The sequence below is a fragment of the Urocampus carinirostris genome, chromosome 7 (genome assembly GCF_059441175.1).
Source record: "Urocampus carinirostris isolate Australia breed hairy pipefish chromosome 7, RoL_Ucar_1.0, whole genome shotgun sequence".
NCBI classification, from domain to species: Eukaryota; Metazoa; Chordata; class Actinopteri; order Syngnathiformes; family Syngnathidae; genus Urocampus; species Urocampus carinirostris.
This window is the reverse complement of record NC_142355.1, coordinates 41869231-41896417: the sequence shown is the minus strand read 5'-3', so window position 1 is coordinate 41896417 and position 27187 is coordinate 41869231. Positions and strand designations below refer to the sequence as shown.

The window sequence follows — 27187 nt, the reverse complement described above, 5'->3', positions numbered from 1 at the left end:
AATGTAGTGAATATATTTTGTAACAAGATTAGACATGGCACTCCAAGAAAAACACGTAATAAAGCCTTAAAATAATATATAACAAAACGATTCCTGTCATGGGATCAAATCCAGCTACTAGCCTTCCTGTGCAGAGTTTGCATGTTCTCCCCGTGCTTGCGTGGATTTCCTCTGGGCACTCCGACTGGAGGATCCCAAGTCTTCAGATCTGCAACTGTACCACAGCGAGACATTGGAGCTGATGCTGCAGCGCTGGTCCAAACTGGATAGCGATTTCCTAATGAAGAGCAGTTGCTACGACATTAGCAAGATCCCAGACATTTACGAATGTGTCAAGTACAACACGCTGCACAATTCCTTGCTGGACCTGGAGGACATCTTGGAGCTCTTCCGACTCTCCCGGGTCTTAGCCGACATCGTCATACCGCGGGTATGGACGTACTTTTCTATCTTGAAAGATACAGTAGACCACCTTCTACAGTGGGGATCCAAAAGTGAAATTGTCGTGTAGCAAGGGGACCTAAGCTAATGAGTGCGTTCCGAACCCTCGGCACACCAAATAAAAACATTAAAAGAACAAAAAAGTACACAGAAACCCCTCACCAATGTTCCCTGTGCGCTTCTGAATGCACGGTGAGCAACATCAATTCCAACTCAGGCAACCAAATCCTTATGTCCAAATCCTGACACCAAGTTTCATGATGTTGAGTTTCTGGCAACGCTAAATTTTTGGATGACTGGAAACATTGGTTACAACATGTCACAGAAGTGGGTGTGCTCCAAATATTTCTGCAGAGATTTCATTATAATGTTTAGTAGAACATTACTGAAGAGGCGTCGGTTTGGCGCAACAAAAAGAAGTCTGTCAACAAAGGCCATGGATTACTGATAAGATATCCTGTGCTCCGATGAGACAAAGAATTGATTTGTCTCAGATGGTGTGAGGCACGTGTGGCGAACAGGTGAGGAGTAAAAACACGGCGTGTCGTGCCTAAAGTCAAGCATGTCATGGTTTGGGGCTGCAGGAGTACAACTGGAATTGGGGAGTTGAATTTTATTCAGGGAAACACAAACTCAAGAATATACTGTAATGATCCCCTCCCTCCAGAAACTGGGTCGCAGGGCAATGTTTCAGCCTAACAATGACCCAAAATACACTTCTCAGATGACCAAGGCTTTTCTGTAGCGGTTAAGGGTAAAGGGGATGCACCTTCCAAGCATGTCTCCAGATCTAAAATCCAATAGAACATCGTCGGGGCAACCTCAAGCGGAAGGTGGAGAAGCACAAGATCTCGAATATCCCCCAAATAAGTAGGGTGGCAGTGGCTCAGGAGGTAGAGCGCTCGTCTTGGGATCAAGAGTTCGCATGTTCGATTCTGTGTTATAAGTTGAAGTGTCCTTGGGCAAGACACTGAATCCCTAATGTTGCCAAGAAGCAGGTAGTTGCCTTGCATGGTTGACGTGCTGCTATCGGTGTGTGAGTGTGTGTGAATGGGTAAGTGTGAAGCACATTTATAATATGCGTAAATGCGTTCATTTCATTTTATTTCATAAATAAGCGGGTCCAAATTGTCCCTAAGTGTGAATGAGTAAGTGAGTTGTATGTCTCTGTGTGCCCTGCAACTAGCTGGAAACCAATTCAGGGTGTCCCCTACCCGAAGACAGCTGGGATGGGCTCCACCACCCCCGCGACCCTACTGAGGACAAGCTGTGCAGATAATGGATGGATGGATGATAAATAGGCAAAAAAATTTCAATTTTGTGCCTGGAGACTGGCAGTTGTAATAACAGCGCATTAGTTATTGAACGATGTGAATATTATCAAGGCTACTCTAAATTTCGTAACGGATTTTTTTTCTCCAATGATTTAAGGCAGGGGTCGGGAACCTATGGCTTGCGAGCAATATATGGCTCTTTCTATGAGTATCTGTGGCTCAGAGACCAATTTGATTGCATGCAAAATTTCTCCATTTTGTTCAAAACCGGAGCTGCCTATCCTATTGAGGTACACGCAAAGCCAAACCGAAGCTAAGCATGGAGTCAACACTTCGCAGTATATATAGGGCACGTTTTTCACTACAATTTACAGTCAAGGTGTTACACAAAAAAGGGAAGAAAAAAAACTCGTTTTGGCTGTACAACGCTAAAGAATCCTTTATTTAAAAGTTTACTATATAATTTGTGTTCAGTGTTCAGATACTTTATGATAAATCCACAGAACTGTAAATACTCAAAACACCGGAAGAGAACTTAGTCATTTGATTGGGTGAGTGGGAGGGATGGGTGGAGCTATGCAAAAAGTACAAGCATTCCCTCCCATCTCTCGCCAAAGGTAAGCACATAAGGCTCCCTATTCTCAGAATGTTGTGACGTTTTTACAAAATAAATGCTTGCATTTGGTTTTGAAACCAATATGTATGAAAAAAAGGGTCAAAAGGAGTTTAACCGATCTTGAGTCATTGCAAGAAAGAGACAAGTTTAAAGTGGTATGTTTGTTGAATTTGGGACAGGGGCTCTGGCATTATTCTCTTTTCATAATTTTTATCAAATCATCAAAAATAAATGTGCTGAAGACTAAGCTTTTGTCTGGGGCGCCGGTTTAGCAATTTAGTAAATTTGTGCTTGGCGATTGGCATTGCGACCTCATAGCCAGCCTTTGCAGCCCTTTGAGACATTTTTGTGATTAAAGGCTATACAAATAAATGTGACTTGACTTTGTAGCATTTTCATTAGACTCAGAGGGTCTCGTAAAAAAAGTGCTGCTCTGTCGTAAAGACAGCTTTCAGTTGCTTCACTTTTTGTAGTCAGCATTTTGTGTACTTTGAAAACAGTCACAGTCTCTTGGCAAATTTTCTAGACGCAGATGCTTCAGATTTTGGTGAAAATATTCCAATTCCCACTTGTCCCACTTGTCTTGTAAGCGGCTGCCCCCACAGGCAACTTTCCTTTTTTTATTTATAGTCGCCATGTCATAAATATGGTGGGCTGAAATTCTCACAGAAAGCCAAGGACAATATGACCAAAGGGCTCCTGCCATCATCCGGTGATGAACCAGATGATGAAGGTGCCTGCCATATCTGAGTCAGATCTGAAGGCTTCTCCTGCTACTGGTAACCATGGAAACCAGTACTATATGTTTCATGTGGGGGAGTACCCCCCTAACCCCTAAAAATAACGGCATGTAGAGGGATAAGCACACAAGGCCGTAATTGCCCAATACACACAACAGGAAGTGGTGCCCCGAAAACCCTGGCAATTAAGGGATCCGTGAACTGTGAAACATTAAGACCAGTCAGTTAGTAAAGGAATGGGGCAAAAAAACCCTACCCCAAAAAATGGCCAGACACCGTCAGGCTGTACTTGCCCAAGACTCACCACAGGAAGTGGTGCCCCTACAACCGAGGTGGTTAAGGGATTCGTAAACCGTGAACAATAGTGCAATAAAAAGTAGTGCAATAAAACATTTAGCAGCAAAAAAAGAGTCAGTAAATAAGATATGAGTACCTGTTTTTTGATGCAACTGCAGATCTGTAAAATTAAACCAAATTCTATACACGTATAACAAGTTTTGTATGAGATTTATTCTTTTTAACCGATTTGTCTTGCCCACTTTGTCTATAATCCGGATCAACTTGGTCACTGTTATGAGTAACTGCCCCTCATGTTTGCTATGTTGCTATGAGTTACATTGTGTTTGTAAATTGTTATTATCGCTTAATAAGTGAAATTGCAATTTATAATAAGGGGACTAAGTGTAACAGGTATGCAACTGGAAAGATATATATTTTATAAAAAACACAAATTTCTCGACAATTTCTCAACGTTTTGCATTTAATAAGATAAATATTTAATAGAAAAACAAAACTCAAGCATTACATAAATGAATAAGTAAGTAAATGAAAAAAATAATGCAGTAGTTCGGAAGGTTCACAATTTTGCCATTGTTTTTTGAGTCCCAAATATTAAGCAATGTAAACATTTCATAAGCAATGTAAACGATTGATTGGTAGAAACTTTTACTCATTGTCCAGAATTTTTTTATTCTTTCTAACAAAGGAATTGGAACTGGTATTTTATTTCATTTCCGGACCCACTTATTTTCACTAGGATCACGGGGTGCTGGAGCAGTTGGGAGGGGACACCTTTGACTGATTCCCAGCCAATCACAGGGCACAAATTGATATTAAATGATAAGTGGTCTGCATTTATATAGCACTTTTCAAGTCAATTAAGACTTCCCAAAGCGCTTTACAATGTGCTTCACACTTAACCATTCACACACACTCACACACTCACACACCAATAGCGGCCGTGCAGCCATGCAAGGCGCCAACCTGCTTATTGGGGGCATTAGGTATTCAGTGTCTTGCCCAAGGACACTTCGATACATAACACAGAGGAGCCGGGAATCGAACCTGCGATCTCTTGATCCCAAGACGAGCGCTCTACCTCCTGAGCTAAACTAGTCGCGCACACATCCATACTTGAGGAATTTGGAGTCCCTACTTTTTAAACACACAAAAATGCTTTATTTAGATAAGAAAGACCATTCTAAAAGCATTTATTTTTTTGCCTTTTGTCAGACCTAAACAATATACACTTGTTTAGCAATGTTGTAATCTACTCATGAAATGGAATAAGATCTTTATCTTGTCACCTCGTGTCTCTGTACGTTATCCTTCAGTTAAAGATTATTGGGTAGAAGTGCAATTTACATACAACTTTGTTATACTGTAACAACATATAGTCATTTGGATAAAGATGAAGGAGCCAATGTAGGAAAAAACACGACTGAGTAGAAACCAAGGGAAAATTGCAAGTTGCAAAAAAATGCTTCTAAATAGCAATGCTTAGCATAGAAAACAATAGCACAAGTCAACCTCCCACAGACTGAAATATGCATCAGCTTGAATACCAACAATGCCAAGACAAGCACTCAAACGATCATCGGTAGTAGTGCTCAATTCCAACTAGTAAATTCCTTTGACATTCAAAGCTATAAAGATTATCATCAAAGGCGTGTTGACACTCCAATGGAAAAGGTCAATGGCACAAGCATCACACAATGGAGTATGCAGGCTGGGTAGGGTTATAATCATCATTTAATTTACAGAACAAAGAATGGATGTGGACTGTAGGTTCATTGTGCTTGCACATACTTGAGTGTGTTGTATTCGTGGTTACTGTTGGAATGGTGGATGGCTATGTTGTAGTTTAGACACATCTTAACGAGTGACACCCTGGGTCCACGTCTAACGTCCTTGGGTAAGGCTAATTTTGCACCCTGTGGGAATGTCCCTAAGGTTGGCTGGTATGAGACAAAAAAAAAACAGGTCTTCAAAAAAAACGGTGCTGAAGATTAACTGGTGTTGGAAGGACATCATATGTAGCTCTGATGGCAAAGCTCAACTGCCTTGCTAACCCATGACCCACATGTCCCTACAGCTGATGTTTCTCCTCTCTACACTGTCCCATCTCATCCACTGACTCTGTTTGCGCAGAGAAACTGCCTTACCAGCTTCTTTTTGGCGGCATACTTCCTCCACACCACCCCTCTTCGCTTTGTTGCTGTGGCCTTACTTCAAGCCGGGCAGAAAGCCATTAACCCAAAGTCTCCCCTTCCTTGCTGGACATAGCCAACAATATCAGCATGCAATGGCATGCTATGGCCAGTCTCCATTTGCGCCCTGCTGCCAAGATTGGTGCATTGCTGCTCACTGCTAAGTCACTAGATCCGTTCAGTGTCATCTGGAGTATTGTTCTTTCACACTTGAACTCCTCTGTGAGATTGGTGAGGGAAAGCTTAAGGACACCATCTCTATAGAGAATTATGGAGGTAAGGCATCGTGGAACTCTGAGCCACTTTTTGATGTACCCTGTGACTCCCTTTTCAAACTTCTCCACAGTTGAGATTGGAACCTCATAAACTCCGAGGGCCCACAGCATTCGAGGTAGGAGTCCAAATTGCAGGCACCAGGTCTTTAGCGTTCCAGGCAGTTGGGTGTTGTCAATGAACAGTAGGCCACTGCTGGTGTCCTTGCGCAGTTGTTGGACCCGGTCATTGTCCTTCAGGCTCTCATCATACCACCTGCGTAGGCTTTTACAAGATGCTCATACACTGTTGGGATTAGGTAATCGCAGATAAAGAATTTAAAATCTGAAAGCACCCCCTTCACTACTGAGATGCTTCGAGATCTTCATACGGGCCCAACTGATGTTTTCTTTAAGTTTTCTTTAAGTTTTCTGAGAAGCCTACTGGTGCGTGGGACGGTGGTGGTCACTATTGTAATGTCATCTATGTAAGCTCTGAGTGGGGGAAGGCGCCGCCCAGTGTCAATCCGCAGAGGTGGGTAGCCAAAATGTTACTCAAGCAAAAATACGGTTGATTCAGATTATTATGACTCAAGTAGAAGTGAAAAGTAATCATCAAGTTACTTGAGTAAAACTAGAATAGTACTTGGTGAAAAAACTACTCAAGTACTGAGTAACTGTAACAACTTCTAATTTATTGAATTTCTCTTAAACAACTATTCAATCAGATCATCAAATCATCAATGTCCATCCAATAAACAATTTGACTTAAAGGTAGATTTAAAAATAATAATAAAGTTGTAAAACTTTCATCCAGTAAAATACAAAAGGACTTTATTAAAAAATATAAAAATAATAGTACTGTATAAATAAAATATACAAATTAAGTACAAGGAGAATATTTAAAGCCCCAGTACTAGCTAGCTCCGGGGTTGGCAACCCAAAATATTGAAAGAGCCATATTGGTCCGAAAAAAATTTGTCAGGGGCCACTAAAAAGAGCTTTATATAAGCCTTATAATGAACACAACACATGTTGTATGTACTGATGTTAGCCTACTTTAAAAAAGACTAGTTTGGATGTAGGGATGAGACATAAAATCGATTCATGTATATGTCGTGATTATATTTTTGGCACTTTTTAAAATCAACGTTTCTACCCAGAATTTATTTTTGCGCAAATATTTCCATAGTATTATCGTTTAGAATTTCTGTTGTATTTTATAGCATTTCCTGGTAGTCATTTTGTAAGTATTTTGGGAATATTACTGAAGCTGTATTTAGTAGTATTTCTGTTTGAATATTTCTGTAGCAGTATTTTTGTATTATAATATTATGCTAGTTGTATTTTTGGTTGTATTTCTGTAGAATTGTTTTTCAATTATTGCCGTAGCAGCATTGTTTTGCTATTTCAGTAGTATTTTTGTAGTATTTCCATAGGTGTATTTTTGTTGTATTACTTTAGTATTTGTGTATTATTGCTGTATGCTGGATGCTGCTGGAAATGTGAATTTCCCTTCGGGGATGAATAAAGTATCTATCTATCTATCTATCTATCTATCTATCTATCTATCTATCTATCTATCTATCTATCTATCTATCTATCTATCTATCTATCTATCTATCTATCTATCTATCTATCTATCTATCTATCTATCTATCTATCTATCTATCTATCTATCTATCTATCTATCTATCTATCTATCTATCTGTAGTGGTCTTTTTGTAGTGTTGTAGTATTTCCGTAGTAGTATTTTGTTATTATAGTATTGTAGTGGGTTTTACATAATTCACCCACGGAACCATTGTTTAGTTAGCGAGTTCCTAGGGGGACTCTTACTTCGGCCGGCTCGAGCCGCTCTCTTGTTTTGTTTTGTTATTGCAAGTTTAAATGTCATTAAAGCAGCTTTCCTTGGCACCTTTGTTTGACACTCCGCCTACGACTCCCGTCTCGGCTCGCTACATTGGTGACCCCGACATTAGTCTCGTGGAAGTTTCCGAGGCCGTGCATAATACTGAGCATACCGACATGGCATACGCGCCCGTTCTCAAGCTCCCCGAGTTCTGGGAGTCATCGGCGTTAACATGGTTCGCACAAGCAGAGGCTCAATTTGCCCTGCGCGGAATCACTGATGATGACTCTCGCTATTACCACGTGGTTTCTGCTCTGGGGAGCTCAACTGCAGCCAGAGCGGTGAGTTTCATCACATCCCCTCCTGAACTGGATAAATATAAGGGACTGAAGGCATATCTCCTCAGAATCTTTGAACTGTCGCGTTCTGAGCGTGCTTGACGCCTCCTTGCTATTCAGGGCTTAGGAGACAGTAAGCCATCGGATCACATGGAAATGATGTTAAACTTGCTTGGCACCGAAGAGCCAAATTTTCTTTTCACTGAACTTTTTCTGCGTCACATGCCGCCGCATGTCCAGACGGCGCTTGCGAATACAACCATTACAGATCCGCGTGCACTGGCAGAGGAAGCGGACCGGTTTTTCCTGGCCACACATAGATACACACATGAGGTGCTGGCCCCTACACGCACCTACACACCATCAAGTGCGACGCCCCCAGCCAGCAAGGCACGCACGGCCACTGACGATCAGAATGTGTCAGGTCTGTGTTACTACCATGCACGTTTTGGGCCCAGGGCCAAGAAGTGCCGTCCCCCTTGCACCTCCAACGCGACGGGAAACTTCAAGGCCTGCACTCTGTAGCGGCCGTGAGTGCAGGCGCAAGAAACCGGCTACTGTTCATCCGGGACGCCATCTCCGGCCAAAAGTTCTTGTGTGACACCGGCGCCCAGAGGAGCGTCCTCCCTGCCACTGTGGACGATGTGGGGGGGGGAAACACATGGACCTCCATTAACTTCTGCCAATGACACCCCCATCCGCACATACGGGACACGGACAGTGGACGTGTGTTTTGGGGGTCAGCAGTTTACATAGGACTTTGTCACTGCGAATATTGCTTTTCCTCTTCTTGGTGCAGATTTTCTGTGTGCCAATGGATTACTCGTCGATGTGAAAAATGGCCGCCTCGTTGACGCATTGAATTTCTCCTCTCTCGCGTGTGTCCGCGACAAAGGGATTTTTGAGGGTCTGTCCAGCTCTCTCTTGGACGGTGATATTTACCACCGGCTCCTCGCTGAGTTCCCCAGTCTGGCGAAGCCCACCTTCTCAGCCTCCACGACCAGACATGGGGTTGAGCACCACATTGAAACCAAGGGCCCCCCTGTTCATGCCAGGGCCCGACGACTCAATCCAGAAAGACTGGCAGCTGCTAAATCCGAATTTGCTAACATGGAACGTCTCGGCATCATTCGCCGATCAGACAGTCCCTGGGCCTCTCCACTACACATGGTCCCGAAACCAGGCGGTGGCTGGCGCCCATGCGGGGACTATCGCCGCCTTAACGAGGCTACCACGCCCGACCGTTACCCAGTCCCGCACATTCAAGACTTCTCTGCACACCTGGCGGGCAAACTTCTCTTTTCCAAGGTGGACCTAGTGCGGGGATACCACCAACTGCCAGTGCATCCCTCAGATATACCGAAGACGGCCGTGATAACTCCATTTGGGTTGTTCGAATTTCTCAGGATGCCGTTCGGACTGAAAAATGCCGCTCAGTCCTTCCAAAGGCTGATGGATTCAGTGCTCAGGGACATGCCTTTTGTGTTCGTCTACCTGGACGACGTCCTTGTTGCCAGCTCCTCAGAAGAGGAACACTTGGAGCGCCTCAGAGACCTCTTCACCAAGCTCAGTCAGCATGACTTGATTATAAATCCCGCGAAATGTGTTTTTGGCGTACCCTCCATTCACTTCCTCGGGCATCTCATCACCAAGGATGGGGCTTCCCCCCTACCGTCTAAGGTAGAGGCCGTCTCCACCTTTCCTCAGCCGCCAACAGCACGGGGCCTCAGGGAGTTTCTCGGCATGGTGACATTCTACCATAGGTTTATTCGCCGAGCCGCTGATGTCATGCGCCCACTCTACGAGGCCCTCAAGGGTAGGTCACCCAATCAAGCTGTTGAATGGACCGCTGAGAGGACCAAGGCATTCGAGGACACAAAAACCGCGCTGTGCCAGGCAGCCATGCTGGCTCACCCAGCCCCCGGAGCCCCAGTCGCACTGACTACAGACGCATCAGACCTAGCAGTGGGTGCCGTGTTCGAGCAGTGGGTTGACAATGCTTGGCAGCCACTCGCCTTTTTTAGTCGCCAGCTGGTCCCCAGAGAACGTAAATACAGTGCATTCGACAGAGGACTACTTGCCATCTGGTTGGCGATTCGCCACTTCCGTTTCATCTTGGAGGGCCGTGAGTTCATCGTCTTTGTTGATCATAAGCCTCTTACGTTCTCCATGTCCAAGACGACCGAACCGTGGTCCGCCCGCCAGCAGCGCCAGCTGTCATTCATATCGGAATACACGACTGACATCAGGCACATTGCTGGGAAGTCCAACGTGGTTGCGGATTGCCTGTCCAGAGCAACCATCAGCGCTGTGCAATTGGGGCTTGATTATTCCAGTATGAGTGTGGACCAGGCTTCTGATAACGGCATCCAAACGCTCAAGAGCTCAGACACTGGTTTGCAGCTGGAGGAGGTTGCGGTCGGAGACTCAGGGGCCAAGCTTTGTTGTGACCTCTCCATGGGTTGGCCTAGGCCGCTTGTCCCTGCTGGCTGGCGTCGGGCTGTTTTTGAGGCAATACACGGCCTGTCTCATCCTGGCAGGAAAGCATCCATTAAGCTAGTGGCCCAGAAGTTTGTGTGGAAAGGGATGAGAAAGGACGTCCGGGACTGGGTCGACTCATGCGTGGCATGTCAACGCACCAAAGTGCACCGTCACATCAAGGCCCCATTGGTACCATTCGCCATCCCCGAACGGAAGTTTGACCACGTTAACATTGACCTGGTGGGCCCACTGCCCCCTTCACACGGTTTCACTTACCTCCTGACGATGGTGGACAGGACGACCCGTTGGCCTGAAGCAGTTCCGCTGACTTCCACCTCAGCTGTCGATGTGGCCCGGGCGTTCATCGGCACATGGGTCGACCGTTTTGGACCCCCTGCAGATCTCTCATCTGACAGGGGCGCACAGTTCACCTCCGAGGTGTGGAACACTGTTGCCGAGAGCCTGGGAGTCAAACTTCACCGCACCACTGCCTACCACCCCCAGGCTAACGGGTTGTGCGAGCGGTTGCACCGCTCGATGAAAGCGGCCCTGCGCGCCAGCCTGACCGATGGGGACTGGGTCGATAAGCTACCCTGGGTCATGCTGGGACTGAGGACCGCTCCCAAAGAGGACCTTCAGTGCTCTTCAGCTGAGTTGGTTTACGGTCAAGTGCTGCGGGTGCCAGGTGATTTCATCCCAGACCCAACGACACCCTGGGCTGCATCCAGGGAGAAGTCCATCTTGCAGGGCACTGCAGGAGCGTTTGTGCCTATCCCCACATCGCGACACGGCAGGCCAGTTTCACGGGTTCCCTCCAACCTGCGCTCGGCTGGTTTTGTTTTCATTCGCCACGATGCCCACCGCGGACCATTGCGCCCTCCTTATGATGGACCGTTTAAGGTCCTGCAGCATGGTGACAAGACCATGGTCGTGGACATTGGTGGTAGGCCAGAGACTGTCTCCGTGGACAGGGTTAAGCCTGCCCACATGGATATGTCCAAGCCATTGGAACTGGCCCAAGCCCCACGGCGCGGCCGTCCTCCTGCGACACGACCCTCCGGCCCTGTGGGTACCCACTCTGACCCTCCGCCCCCAGCACCTGTGGGCTCTCCAACTGAGTCCACAAGCTCTCACCCCCCCGCTGTTCCAGCTCCTTGTACCCGCAGTGGCCGGGTCACCGTCCCAACCAGGCACAGAGACTTTGACTATGGGTGAATTCTGGGGGGGCTTGTGTAGTGCGTTTTACATAATTCACCCACGGAACCATTGTTTAGTTAGCGAGTTCCTAGGGGGACTCTTACTTCGGCCGGCTCGAGCCGCTCTCTTGTTTTGTTTTGTTATTGCAAGTTTAAATGTCATTAAAGCAGCTTTCGTTGGCACCTTTGTTTGACACTCCGCCTACGACTCCCGTCTCGGCTCGCTACAGTATAACTGTAGTAGTGTTTTTCTGTATTATTTCGATAGCTTTTTTAATTTTCAGATTGAAAACAAAAGAAAAAGATTAGGTCCCTGTTTTTTACTTCAGATTCAGATCAGATTCAGATATACTTTATTGTCATTCTTGTACACGTGTATACAGAACGGAATTTCGATACATCTGACCCGCACAGTTTTCTTGAATGTACAGATATAAATAAATGTTGTACTGAGTTAGAGTATTGAAGTACTAATAATATACTAAATAATTATAGCTATGTATAGTATTATACAGTAGTGCAAAGAGTGCAAGAGGAGCAGCTAACCAGATGTGCAAAACGGGCAGTCAGGTAAACAAGTCATTATACAATAACAATAACACTGGGGTACGATAATGCAGAGGAGAACAGATGTGCAAAGGATTGGCTAGGTATAAGTGAACTGCCAGTAGTGCAAAAAAAACAAAACAAACAGATGTACAGATTAGCAGCTGTGTAGGCTTACTGTGTGTGTGATTGACCATTTAACAGTCTAATGGCCAGGGGGACAAAGCTGTTGCAGAACCTGGTGGTCCTGCACCGCACACTGCAGTACCTCTTCCCAGAGGCTAGCAGAGGGAACAGTCCATGATGGGGGTGAGAGGGATCCCTAATGATGTTCTAGACTCGGGATAGGCAGCGCTTCTGTCCAATGTCCTGAATGGAGGGGAGAGAAGTCCCGATGATTTTCTCTGCTGTCCTCATCACCCTCCTCACACTACCCCAGTCGGAGGCACTGCAGCCTCCACACCACACAGAGATACAGCTGGTCAGGATGCTCTCTATGGTGCCCCTGTAGAATGTGATAAGGGTGGGTGGGGGCAGGTGGGCTCTCCTCATCCTCCGCAGGAAGTACAGGCGCTGCTGTGCCCTCATCACCAGTGATGCAGTGTTCACGGACCAGATGAGTTTGTCTGTGATGTGCACCCCTAGGAATTTGGTGCTGCTGACTACCTCCACAGCCTTGTTGTTGATGAGAAGTGGGGCATGGTTGGGCTGTTTTTTCCTGAAGTCGATAATGATCTCTTTAGTTTTGTCAACATTCAGGACCAGGCTGTTGACTTTGCACCAGTCCACCAACTGCTCCACCTCCTCTCTGTTTGCCAGGTCGTTGTCGTCCCTGATGAGGCCCACCACTGTTGTGTCGTCCGCAAACTTCACAAAGTGTTTTGTGGCTGACCTAGGGACGCAGTCGTGTGTCATCAGGGTGAACAGCAGGGGGCTCAGGACACAGCCTTGGGGGAGCCCGTGCTGAGGGTGATGACATCGAAGATGTTCTGACCAAGCCGCACTGACTGGGGTCTGTCAGTGAGGAAGTCCAGCAGCCAGTTCCGCAGGGGGGTGTTGAAGCCCAGGAGTCTCAGTTTGTCTACCAGGTGTTGTGGGATGATGGTGTTGAATGCTGAACTGAAGTCCAGGAACAGCATCCGCACATGGGTGTTTTTCTGCTCTAGGTGTGTCAGGCTCAGGTGAAGAGCAGAGGAGATGGCATCCCCGGTGGAGCGGTTTGTCCGGTAGGCAAACTGAAAGGGGTCGAGTGAGGAGGGGAGACTGGAGGTGATGTGCTCTTTAACCAGTCTCTCAAAGCACTTCATTATGATGGGAGTCAGTGCAACGGGCCGGTAGTTGTTCAATAATGAGATCTGGGGATTCTTTGGCACTGGGATGATGGTGGCAATCTTGAAACATGATGATACCGTGGCTTGGTCAAGCGAGGTGTTGAAAATGTCTGTTAGGACACAAGCCAGCTGATCGGCGCACTCCCTAAGGACCCGCCCTGGAATCTTGTCAGGGCCTGGAGCCTTCCGTGTGTTGACCCTTCTCAGGGTCTTCCTTACGTCAGTTGAGTCCTTGAGTGCTCTTTCGTCCTGATGTGGAACCACTTTCACTGCAACCAAAGAAGTTGTTGAGGTCATTCTGGAAGTCCATGCTAGTGTCCCCCACTGGGGCGGTGGTTGGCTTGTATCTAGGGATGGCCTGAATGCCTTTCCACATATCCTTGGTGTTGGTTGTGCTGAGAAAAAGGTCCTGGATTTTTTTGACTGTGCGATCGCTTTGCTACAGTAGTCTGATAGCACAGTTCAGGTTGGCCCTCGCAGATCTCAGTGCCTCCTCATCACCAGATTTAAAGGCAAGGTTCCGTGCCTTTAGCAATTTGCGTATCTCAGCAGTCATCCAGGGCTTCTGATTGGCGCAGGTGCAGATTTTGGTGTTGCTGACGTCTTCTGCGCATTTACTGATGTAGGCTGACACAGACGTGGCGTACTCATCTCATCTCATCTCATCTCATCTCATTAGCTGGACCGCTTATCCTAAGTAGGGTCGCGGGGGTGCTGGAGCCCATCCCAGCAATCATCGGGCAGTGGGCGGGGGACACCCTGAACTGGTTGGCAGGCAATCGCAGGGCACACAGGGACAATTTGTACCCGCCAATCCACCTGAAATGCATGTCTTTGGAATGTGGGAGGAAACTGGAATGCCCGGAGAAAACCCACGCAAGCACGGGGAGAACGTACAAACTTCGCACAGTAAGTCTGGTAGCTGGATTTGAACCCAAACAGGAGGTTCCCAAGACCTTAGAACTGTGCCGCACACGCGCTAACCACTGCACTGCCGTACTGCCGATGGCGATGAGATGAGACATGGCATACTCATCTATGTTTATTTTCTTGTTGTAAGTGGCAGCCATTTTAAACATGTCCCAATCTGTGCATTCAAAGTAGTCCTGTAGTGCCTCCATTGCCCCCGCAGTCCACACCCTCACCTGCTTCACTGTAGGTTTTTCTCTGGTCAGCAGGGGCTTGTATGCAGGAATTAGCATAACAAAAAGGTGATCTGATGAGCCAAGGTGGGGGCGGGGGGCTGCCCTGTACGCTCCTCTGATATTTGTGTAGGCCAAGTCCAATGTGTTCCTACCTCTTGTAGCAAAGTTGACATGCTGGTGGAAATGCGGGAGAACTGTTTTCATGTTGGCCTGGTTAAAGTCCCCAGCAGCAATAAAAATGCATTCGGTGTAAGCATGCTGCAGTTCACTCACAGTTCGGTAGAGAACGTCCATTGCCTCCTTTGTATTAGCACTGGGGGGCACGTACACGGCAGTAATGATAGTAGCGCTAAACTCCCTGGGGAGGAAGAAGGGTCTGCAAATCACCGTCAAAAGTTCAATGTCCCGTGAGCAGTGATTCGAGATTATCCTAGCATTTCTACACCAGTTGTTGTTGGTATAAATGCATAGTCCGCCACCCCTGTTCTTACCGGTGAGTTCGCCGCTCCTATCAGCGCGGAATGCAGTTAGCCCCACAATGCTAACAGCGTTAGCCGGGATAGATGATTTTAACCATGTCTCCGTCAGAATTATTGTGCAGCTGTTTGTCATCTCGTTCGATGTTAGTTCCAGTTGTGGATGGTCCAGTTTATTGTCCAGAGAGCAAACGTTGGAGAGGAAAATGGATGGGAGAGGCGTTTTGAAGGGTTTAGCCTTTAGCTTAGCGGTTAGCCCGGCTCGGCAACCCCGCTTCCTCCTCCGGTCACACAGCCTTCTCTTGCCACTCTGTTTCGCTGCTTTGTAGGCTGCTGGGTCTTGTTGACGTAGCACTCCGAGGCTAAGTAAACACTCCAGGGTGGTCGTAGCAATGAGCACTTGATTTCACGTCGGTTTGTTGCTCGTTAACACGTAACCTCTGGTAGTGGTCGTAGTAGTCATAGTAGTAGTAGTAGTAGTAGTAGTAGTAGCAGAAACAAATGGGACAGTGTGTATTATTTAGGACCCCTAGAGGTAAAAATACATTTTCTGGATTTTGCAATCGCCCTTTTGATGATTGCAGGTCTGTGCTGGTTGAACTATTCCATACCACATATGACGTTTTAAAAACAAAACTTTTTTTTGATAATTGTATTTCTTGTGATGCTCTTGGAATTGAAGCTTAATTGTTCCAATTTGTCATCGACATTCGGTAACAAAAGTTCTCATCTTGATGCTGATTTAGATGTGCTATTTAAACAAATCTCAAGGGTCTTCTGGATGTGTGAAAGGACATCTACAGCAAGAGTTTTCTGTTATAGGCAACCATCTACAGTCCGTGGAATCCCCAACACAAATGTTAATAACATTAATAACAATACGAATTACGTTCTAGATTTACGCAACATTTTATGGGATTGAAAACAGTTTTTGACCTTATCCAGGGTTACGCTACCCAAAATGCTGCAAGAGCCATCATAACAGACCAAAAATACAAGAAACAAAGTTGTCTGGCGCCACGAAAAATTAAAGGCCTTAAATAAGCGTTATAATAAATGCAACGCACACAGTGTGCATCTACAGCATATTAGTCATATTATCGTAGTACCAAAATGACCAATTTGAATGTAGTGCATCCTGTGGAGAATGATGCATCATGTGACTACTATTTTGTGTGGTACTGCCTCAAGTTTAACTTCAGAACAACATTAATAAATTACAGTATGTTTCATTGCTTTGATAAGATGCCCCTTATCTGGGCCACAATGCATTTATAAAAATAAAATAGCAGGATTTTGAAAAGTTTAAGTAAATAAAATCAAATTAATACAGTTTAAGTATGACTTCTGTGCAGTCTATATATTTTTACCTTCCTTGTCCATGGCCGATAACACAACCACCGGTTTGCTTAAAACAGTCACCTGCCTAACTTGTGATGCTGCCCCTTAAAAAAGGGTGGAGCTTGAGCTTGTAGAACTCTTCCAACACAGGAAAGGAGAGGACAACAAGCGGAGGAGCGATATGCCAGAGTTTTGCATTGCAGCCAAGTTATACAGGTTGGAGTTCAAGCCTGAGAGCCGAGACTTCACGTCACAATATATGACTGCTGCGTTCGAGGCGACAACCTGTATCCTGTCTTTTTACAACCTGATGTGAAAGAGCAGTAGTCACCTCCAACCTGTGAACTCGTACAAGCTGATCTTCCTTCTTGCCTTATAGTTAAGTAGTTGGTGTGATCTGTTTATGGCCATACCACAGCCAATCTCGAGAAGCTAAGCAAGGGTGGGCTTCGTTAGTGCTCGGATGGGAGACTGCCTGGGAGTACCAGGTGCTGTGAATAGGGGTTTGGGCACATGCTCCACTGTGACAGCACTGACTTCACCCACCGCTACAGTCTGGGAAAATTAGTTTTCCTAGGGGGACCAAATAAATTAAGCCGTAAAATTGCCTGCCCAGCCATAAAGTTGCCAGCCCCATTTTTTCACAACTTGAAATGCAATAAGACGACTAATCGCAAAATAACGTTGTTGCAAAGTATTAAGGATTGATAATCAGAATATATAAGAGAACAACACTTTAAATTTAAGTTTATTTTAAATCTACTTATAACATTCATTTCATGTATATGACATCGCTGTTTTCCATCTGCCATCAGTATGTACCTGTATTTACTCATCTTCATTTGTGCAATGTTTGCGTTGCGTCGTCTGCTACAAGCCACGTGAGCTCCTCTTTCCACGATGCTTTTAATGTACGTTTACGTTTTGTAGCCCATAAATTTTGTTTGCTTCTTTCAAATATTTCTTCTGGGACTGAGGTTTTGGCTTGATTCCTAACCACTAATCCCTTTTTCTTGTGTTCATTGTGCTCTACTTTGGACAATGACATGCAAATGCACGACCTTACAAGGCTCAGGAAAGTCCGGAAGCATGAAGCTATTCGATGTAGGCTTCGGATTGGCTGCCGAGTATGCATATTTGCCAAACAAACCGAAATTCCAAAATTTCCAAACCGAACGAAGATTTCGAAATCGGAATAAAACAAACGTTTGATTCATAAAAAAAATCAAATAAAAACAAAAGATTTTTTTTTTCTTTCTTGAAAAAGTTGTCGGCCACCCGGGCCGATATGTTGTGTAAGTTGCATGCCCGACGTAAAAGATGCACGCGTCCGGGCAGATGTTATTTCAAACATTGGTTACACGCAAAATTAAAATACAATATTTAATCTACACATTTTTAGAGAATTGGAGAAATTTCGTGTCATGTTTGTCCTTCTACAGAAACCATATTAAATATATTTGCTTCCCCAGTATTTTTCAACTTATAAACATTTTGGGAAACAAGCCAGGGAGCCACTCCGCAGCGCCAAAGAGCCGCATGCTGCTCCTTAGCAGCGGGGTGCCGATGCTTGACCTAATCTTTGCCATGACCTGCCAATGAACGCGAGCCAAACTACAACCTAATCTGTGGCCACTGATTTCCTACTCACCCTCATGTGTTCAAACACACCCGGGGTTTAAGAAGATGCAATTTTCTAAAGCCAACCATACTGATTCCTATTAAGCAAAAAGTACCAATAACACCATTCACTTTTCAAATAAATAAACTCTCACAAACTGTACTTCAGAGAAAATCTAATTAATTCAAAACACATTTACATCTAAAAGGAGGTTGAAGCAGTACAACAAATTAAAAGTGTAGTTAGCCATATAAGCCTGCTTCCATTGGTTAGACCAGAGGTGGGTAAACTACGGCCTGGACCCTGAAAGTTTCCGAAGCCATGGGGAAAACTAGTCAAAGTTATACAAACTGCACTTGATTGCTTTTTTCTGTTTTCAGGGTTTGTACATCTTTTTAATGGCCAAATTCAAGCACTATTTGAAGAGACAGTCTGTATTATTTATTGCCTTCTAGTGGTACGAAATAATTTCATCCTGTAAAAAAATAGCACATTGATTTGAATACTGAGCAAAAATACACAAGGTATCATACTACAATGTTATTTTTTATTTAAAAAAAATCATAGATTGAGAAATTTGTACTCCTTCTTTACCTTATATAATGATGTATGTCCGGCATCCTGGGCCACTCTGTGCCATGTATCACGGGCCCTCGTTCGTACCAGACAACACAGTACTATCTATGGGTCAAATATTATGCTTTGAGGTTTTTGGACTTAAGAAGCCAATTTTTCAATTTCTCCAGTACCATTTAAAGAAGAAATCCAGTGTGAATCATGTATTTTGCAGAGCCACAAACAAATTAGCGATTTTCAGACACGTTTTTCAAGTCCTTAAATATTTCGTCAATCTTGTTTTATCAGATGGACAAATATATTTGCAATTTACATATGCTATTTATGAAATCATTAATACCTATGATTTTGAGATCTTGTTTGAATCGCAAATATATGTATTTGTGAATGTAAACATATTTTTTGAACAACATGTTTTCCCTTTGCACAAAAACTAAAAAAAATGTGTAACTTCACTGTTTACGTCGGGGGTCTTCAACGTGGTGCCTGCGGGCAGCAGGGTGCCCCCTAATGGACAGTTAATGTATCAGCGTACCTCGTCTTAAAGTAGCTCACTAGTGCTGGGTCATTATCATTTTCTAGTAAAATTATTTTTTATTTGTTGACTGCGTCTATTGAATTTTTAATAATTAACCTGTTAATAACATAGTAATAACACAGTAGTAACATGATAAATTGTTATTTTAGAAATTCAATTTAAAAAAATAATTGCTTCATAGGCAAAAAAAATCTATTCAAGTATAGATAATTGTTTTCAGCAATTAATTGCAAGAATAGAATGAGAATCTATTCCTGTAATAAACAGATGTATGCGTTCATCTTATTGTTGATTTATCTTACAGGAAATACAACAAACTAAATTCTAATTTATGGGTTTATAAAGCAAATGAGCAAAAAAAATGTGCAGGCTTTTCAGCTTGCTACATAGCAGCCTTTTAGCTTTGTAACTAGCTATATTCCTTCCTTTTTACCTTTTTAGCAGGCTATCTAGCTATCTTTTTACATTTTTTTTGCATGCTATCTAGATAACATTTTACTTTTTTAGCTAATTATCAAGATACATTTTGCCCTCCTTTCTAGTTAGCTGTTTTTGTAAAGCGTTCTATCTGGCTATTTAGATGGCTTTTACTCTTTTAGTTAGCTATGTAACTCCCCTTTAGTTTTTTTACCTGCTTACCTTCCTAGGTAACTATCAGGATACTTTAAGTTATTTAGCAAGCCATCTAGATAAAATGCTATTTAAGAAATGCATATGCTGCTGGTTGCCTTTTGCGTTGATTTGTAACAAAAGGTAGCGCTCTTGAAAAAGGTTGGAGACCCCGGGTTTACGTCTATGTCTGTGAGCGGCTTGTGCTGCAACTCACGTGCGTTAGCTAATTTTGGTGTCGTATCTTTTTTTTTTGTCTGCACTTTGTATAACCTAATGTTGCATTTTCAGATGTGGCACCATGCTTGCAGTTGGGTTTAGGGATGCATGATTGAGGGAAGAGTAACTATTTTGGGAGAGAACAATATTCCATGTCAGAATACATTTCTGAAAGCAAAATGGCCATAAAATATAAGGACTTTACGATACAAAATATGAAAGCAGCTCTAATTGTACTAAATCAACCAGCTTTTTACCATGCCTCTTATTGTTTGTCTTCAGTCATTCACTAACTGACTGATCCGTGAGGGCTGAATAAAGCGTGCAGACAAAAGCGAGTCTAGGCAAGGTGAGGCTGGCTGAACACTCAACAAAGAACTCAACGTGATGTCATTGGGGAAATCTTTACCGGCATCTGTCAGGTCACATTACCAAATGCACATGACAACCGCCTCTGTCTGGCTAGCGGTAGACTTTTTAATACAAAGGTGAGCAATACAAGTACTTACTGTTCTGAAAAGCAGGCCTAAAAATATTCCAGCCTGGGTCTGATCTTATTTCTATTTTCGACAGCTTGCACTTCCCTTTCGGATCTCTTCCTCCTTTTTCCCCACGTCTTCTCGCGCCGCAAGATGCTGCTGCTTGGGCCAATGTTCGTTACTATGGTTACCAAACTGGGTGGTGAAAAACACGTGACTGGATATTCCTATATCAGGATTGGTCGTGTATAGAACCAAGAAGTGAGGGAGCGGTTGGAGTAATGGAAAGGATACTGCTTACACAGGTTGAGAGAGAGCACAGACACAATAGCTGTTTATATATATATATATATATATACATATCTATTTATACATACATACATATATATATATATATATATATATATATATATATATATATATATATATATATATATATATACATATAATAATAATAATAATAATAATAATTTCCTTGTATTGTCATTCTGTGTAACAATGTACACAGAACGAAATGTCGATTGCACCTGACCCGTTGTAGCGAGCCGATGCAGCCGCAGCCAACAGAGGGCGCCGCCGACCACTTTTTAAGTCTTAGGAATGACTCGGCCGGGGCGCGAACCCGAACCTCCCAGTCTCAAAGCGGGCGCCTTACCATCTAGGCTACTGAGCTGGTATATATACATATATACATATATATATATATACATATATATATATATATATATATACATATATATATATATATATATATATACACATATATATATATATATATATATATATATATATATATATATATATATATATATATATATATATATATATATATATATATATCGGGGTAGTGGGCAGGGGACACCCTGAACTGGTTGCCAGCCAATCGCAGGGCACATCAAGATATAAAACTGTAATTTCTTGTGAAGAATCAACAATAAGTGGGACACAATCGTGAAGTGAAATACACTTTATGGGATATTTAAAACTTTTTTAACAAATGAAAAACAAAAAAAGTGGGTGTGCAAACTTATTCAGCCCCATTGAGTTAATACTTTGTTGAGCCACCTTTGGCTGCCATTACAGCTGCAAGTCGCTCAGGGTTTGTCTCTATCAGTTTTGCAAATCAAGAAACTGATATTTTTGCCCATTCCTCCTTGCAAAACAGCTCGAGCTCAGTGAGGTTGGATGGAAAGTGTTTGTGAACAGTAGTTTCCAGTTCTTTCCTCAGATTCTCAACTGGATTGAGTTCTGGACTTTGACTTGGCCATTCTAGCACCTTGATATGTTTTTTGGTGAAACATTCCATTGTAGCTTTTGCTTTATGTTTTGGATCATTGTCTTGTTGGAAGACAAATCTCTGTCCTAGTCTCAGTTCTTTTGCGAACTCCATCAGGTTTTCTTCCAGGATGGTCCTATATTTGGCTCCATCCATCTTCCTATCAATTTTAACCATCTTCCCTGTCCCTGCTGAAGAAAAGCAGGCCCAAACCATGATGCTGCCAACACCATGTTTGACTGTTGGGATGGTGTGTTGAGGGTGATGAGCTGTTCTGCTTTCACGCCAAACATGACGTCTCGGATTGTTGCCAAAAAGTTTAATTTCGGTCTCATCTGACCAGCGCACCTTCTTCCACATGTTTGGTGTGTTTCCCAGGTGGCTTGTGGCAAACTTTAAACGACCCTTTTTATGGATATCTTTAAGAAATTAATTCCTTCTTATCACTCTTCCATAAAGGCCAAATTTGTGCAGTATACAACTGATTGTTGTCCTATGGACAGATTCTCCAACCTCAGCTTGTAGACCTCTGCAGTTCATCCAGAGTGATCATGGGCCTCTTGGCTGCATCTCTGATCAGTTTTCTCCTCGTATGAGCCGAAGGTTTAGGGGGATGGCCCAATCTTGATAGATTTGCAGTGGTCTGATACTCCTTCCATTTCAATATTATTGCTTGCACAGTGCTCCTTGGGATGTTTAAAGCTTGGGAAATCTTTTTGTATCCAAATCCAGCTTTAAACTTCTCCACAACAGTATCTCGGACCTGTCTGGTGTGTTCCTCGTTCTTCATGATGCTCTCTGCGCTTTAAACAGACCTCGCAGACTATCACAATGCAGGTACATTTATAAAGAGACTTGATTACACACATCGTTAGTCACTTAATTCAACATTGAATCATTCAGAGATCCTCACTGAACTTCTAGAGTTTGCTGAATAATTTTGCACACCCACTGTTTTGTTTTTTATTTGTCAAAAAGGTTTAAAATATCCAATAGTTTTATATATATATATATATATATATATATTATGCAGTAAGACCTCGGTTATCGATGTTAATGGGGATCAAAACCACCCGCTAAAATCTGCAAAGTAGCGACGCCCCTTCAAAAAAAATCATCATCTCATCTCATTATCTGCACCGCTTATCCTTATTAGGGTTTTTTTCTGTTTTCTGTTTTTTAACCATTACAGACCGCGAAGCTCTGAAGGCGCGAACGTCGAACCGCAAAGTAGCGAGGGAGGAGTTCCGGGCATGTCCCACCGGCAGGAGGCCCCGAGGGCGACCCAGGACACGCTGGAGAGACTATGGCTGAGTCCCATTCTTCGCACTTTCACTCGCTACGTGCCCTAGTCACTCGGTTTGCGCGTTCACGTGAAAATGGGGTGTGTCCCGATACTCTCAAGTCCGAGGCAGAAGTGACCTCAAACCATGTCGTAACCACTTCAAGACCGAGGGGGCTCTCGACCTCACTTGGCAGCGAAGTGACTACCCAGAAGGCTTTGCGAATTTAAAAACAAACCCACATGGCTGAAGAGCGAACGCACAAATGTAAAAGTTTTCTCCAATTAAGCATGTGTTTGCAGCGAAATGTGTTGAGGTATCCTAGCCAAACTTAATTGCAATAGAATACCATTTTCTTTGCGTTAAAACATGAACATCGCTAAATCGCTACTTAGTGCACAAATCTCCTGAGAGAGCCCCGGATATCTTTTCATACTCCCGACCTTGGAGTGGGATTATTCGTGCAGGAAATCACTGTTTTCCCTGTTTTCATCTTTAACGAGTCTTGCCTTTACACCTCAATGGCCAAAACGCCAGTCGCTAAAGCAGCATAGCCACAATAATGTCATTCATAATTGTAATAGCACCGTATTCTACTGCACACAATTTCGTGTGTCCTGTCATATTTACAATGTGATGCTTTCATGTGAGACCTAAAACATTATTGCTAAAAAGCATTAGTTCTCAGCATGCATCATGAGTCATGTCTCCGTGCTTCACGTGGAAATACAGTTGAAACAAATAACTATAACATAGCACACTGTCTTCTCTGTCAACACATATTAAATAAACTAATTACTTTTTCGAAACGTTGTCCAAATGTGGAGACTATTCTAAAGCACATATTATGCTGGTCAATAGATGGCTCATACAGCCATAAGAATAAGATATCAGGTTTGTGTATCTATTCACCATTAAATAATATTTCAGAACACATTCCAAACATTTCTGTCGCACATCAAATTGAATTGGCCTATTGTCTAATGTGCTCATATGGGCTAATGTTTCAGGGACTGTGGAGCACACCAAAGCCCTGATACAATTCAGGACTGAAAACGAGGAAAAGTTCACCAAAAAGAGGTTCACCACAAAAAAACTGTGGGAGTGAGTAGCCTAACCCGCAGTTCTGCAATCAAGTGATGATGCATTAACCCACTCTGATCTCATAGGACAGCTGTCAAAGTGATCGGCCTGGAGGGGGTGATTACAGGACAACAGGCAGCAAAAAAATGGGAAAACCTCAAAATGAAATACAGAGTAATCCTAAATTCAAAGTATCTACACCTTCCTAACCTCTAAGCTGTCATTATGTAGATCCTGTTTCAAATACATACACAATATATTACAGTGTCATGTAACTGTGTGTGTTGTGATTTCAGAACCTAAAAATGCCAAAAACTGGATCAGGGACCTCTAATGGGGAACAAACTGTATCTAACTGGCCTTATTATGCGGCCATGCATGCCATTCTTGGTGGGAGGCCATCCATTGAGCCACCATCATTGGTCATGTCATACATGACATGTAAAACACAAGAACCACAAACGGTAAGTTGAGAGGAGCCCACTCGTAACGTTTTGTTTATTCACAACAGTATGTAACAGACCATGTACAATACACTGCCATTAATTGATTATTCTTGTTTTTCCCCCCTGAACTCAAGGCCAGTGTAGAACGTCCCAATGAAGACCTGGCACCCACCACACCATCAACACCACCGGGCACATCATTACAAGCTTGCAATCCAGGACCAAGCTCCAAATCCCCCCCCAAAAAAAGGAAGTCGGATGAAATATTTGACTTTCTAAAGGAAGAGTTTGCCAAAGAACAGATGAGGCCCGAAGAAAGCGAGGCCAAAACGGAGCGGCTCTTGGAGATACTTGCCAAAGAACAGAAGAGGCACGAAGAAAGCGAGGCCAAAACGGAGCGGCTCTTGGAGATACTTGCCAAAGAACAGAAGAGGCACGAAGAAAGCGAGGCCAAAACGGAGCGGCTCTTGGTGATACTTGAGAAGATGGTGGACAGAGAGCCACGGATGTGATATCCCTGAAATGTTTCCTTTTATAAACGGTTCTATTGTATTTAATTAAGAACTCTGTGAAGTTCGTTTTTATTTTCCTGTTTTATGGAAATATTGGTATATTATTTTCACATTTTGTGACATATTATTTATTACTCTTATGTATTTTGGACCAATTTGACTTTGTTTTATATGGAATTAAATTATTATTTCACTCAAAGTGATTTGTAGTATTCTTCTGTCCAACGATCACACAGTATGTTACATCATTATGAAATTAACCACCACGGTATTGCTCAAACAAACACGTTTATTGAATAGTAGTTGTATTTAAACATAATCATGACACACAGGTCAAATATGTACATTCACTTGTGAAGAATTCAGGAAAAATACAGCTGCAGTAATGAATAGTGATCAAGAATAAGAGGAACAGAACTATTTACAAGTTGACCAAACTATCTGATGCAGGGCTTGCGCTTTGTCACATCAGTGAGGCGAGACGATCCCTTCTGGCATTCCCAGAGGTTTCATTTGAGTCAGGAAGTTCGGGAATTGGCAGCTGCGGGTACATTTGGTCCTCTGTTATATCCTGATCGGGTTCTAAGATGTCCCTGTTATCTATGCACACATTGTGCAGAAAGGCACAGGATGCAATTACTTGGGGTGCAAATGTGGGTCTAACTTCCAGAGCCTTGAACAGTGTCGACCTCCACCGTGTTTTCATGATCCCAAAAGCTCTCTCAATGACTGATCGTCCCTTAGAATGGTGGTGATTGAACCTTTTTTGCGTCCTGTCATTGACAGGTTCCCTGTAAGGTGTGATGAGGCAGATTGGTGTCTCTAAACACGGGTATCCTCCATCACCCAACAGAAAGTATCCGCTTGGTGGATACCTTTGATCAGTATAAAAGGAGCTGCTTTTCAAAATCCGTGTGTCATGGACAGACCCTGGATATCCCACAAATATGTCCGAGAACCGCCCTGAGGAGTCACAAATGGCCAGCATGTTTATTGAATAGAAGCCTTTGTAGTTCAGGTAGTCCAATCTATGGTGTGTTGGGGGCTTAATACGGATGTGGCATCCATCAATAGCACCTACAGCTGTGTTGAGGGCGGGTGTACCACATAGTTGTCCAAACCCATCACCCACAGTGTCCAAATTTGCAGGGCTTGGAAAGCATATGGCTTTTGGCAAGTTCTTCAAGATTAACTTGGCAACCCGATGGACAATTCTGTGGACGGTGGACCTGGGAACACTGAAGACCCGTGACACCACACGATAGGACAGACCGTGGGCCAGCCAGTACACGTAAATCAGGACCTCCAATTCATGGCCCCAACCGTGGTCCTGTTCCCTCTTCAGCAACTCCTGCAGGGCATGCATGGCCTTCCTGCTCAGCCTGAAGTCTTGGATGAGTTCAGACTCCACATAGAACCATAAGCGCAGGATGGGAACATGCCTGTCCAACCTACAGTAGCTTATGGGACGGCCACTCTGGAAAACAATAAACATTTTAGGCATAAAGGTTGGCATGGAAAAGAAAATGTCAGCTTTTCACTGTTTACTGTGACTGTATGCATAATTAAAAAAGGTAGTAATGATCGATTTTACGTCTAATGACAACTTGTTTGAATTAAATTACTTAAGAACAAAGATGTGTAGGTGCTACAGGGAAGATTTGTTAACGATATTACGTCAGCTTTATAAGTGTCATGTGTACTGTTTTTGCGTTTGTTTACTTTTCATCGTGTCCCTTGTTAAACATCCCTGCTATATTTCATGAAATGGTAATAAGATACTAATGAGTAGGATGCCATTTATTTCTACACAATCATAGGGTATGTAAACGTGTGTTGTACGTTAACCCTTCCTGAATTTAGCCAAAAACGTCATTTTTTAATGTGTGGGCGTACCTCGTAATAAAGTATCAGGGCTGCAAAGCGCCGAAGCCGTCTTCGGTTTAGCACATTTCTCCTCCGTTGTTTGTAGAGACGGATAAGAAGCGCCCGGACAAGCGGTAATGGCACGGATGTAGCTGGCATTTT

The 27187-nt window shown here is 43.7% G+C and overlaps 1 protein-coding gene across 1 annotated transcript; it reads left to right on the top strand.

Moving 5' to 3' along the window:
• The first annotated feature begins 21 nt into the window (after positions 1–21).
• On the top strand, positions 22–25362 carry LOC148363349 (uncharacterized). Its single transcript, XM_088341013.1, has 8 exons — positions 22–962; positions 20363–20568; positions 20654–20732; positions 23028–23149; positions 24129–24222; positions 24288–24375; positions 24498–24665; positions 24782–25362. Exons 3-8 carry the CDS (start codon positions 20713–20715, stop codon positions 25157–25159), a joined length of 870 nt encoding a protein of 289 aa, XP_088197139.1. The 5' UTR covers positions 22–962; positions 20363–20568; positions 20654–20712; the 3' UTR covers positions 25160–25362.
• Positions 25363–27187: the final 1825 nt, after the last annotated feature.

Excerpts from the sequence above, each read along its gene's own strand:
- LOC148363349 (XM_088341013.1), top strand. The coding sequence starts at position 20,713 with ATGCTGCTGCTTGGGCCAAT. Across the intron at positions 24,223-24,287 it reads ACCACAAAAAAACTGTGGGA|GACAGCTGTCAAAGTGATCG; the intron begins GTGAGTAGCCTA and ends CTGATCTCATAG. Across the intron at positions 24,666-24,781 it reads AAACACAAGAACCACAAACG|GCCAGTGTAGAACGTCCCAA; the intron begins GTAAGTTGAGAG and ends CCTGAACTCAAG.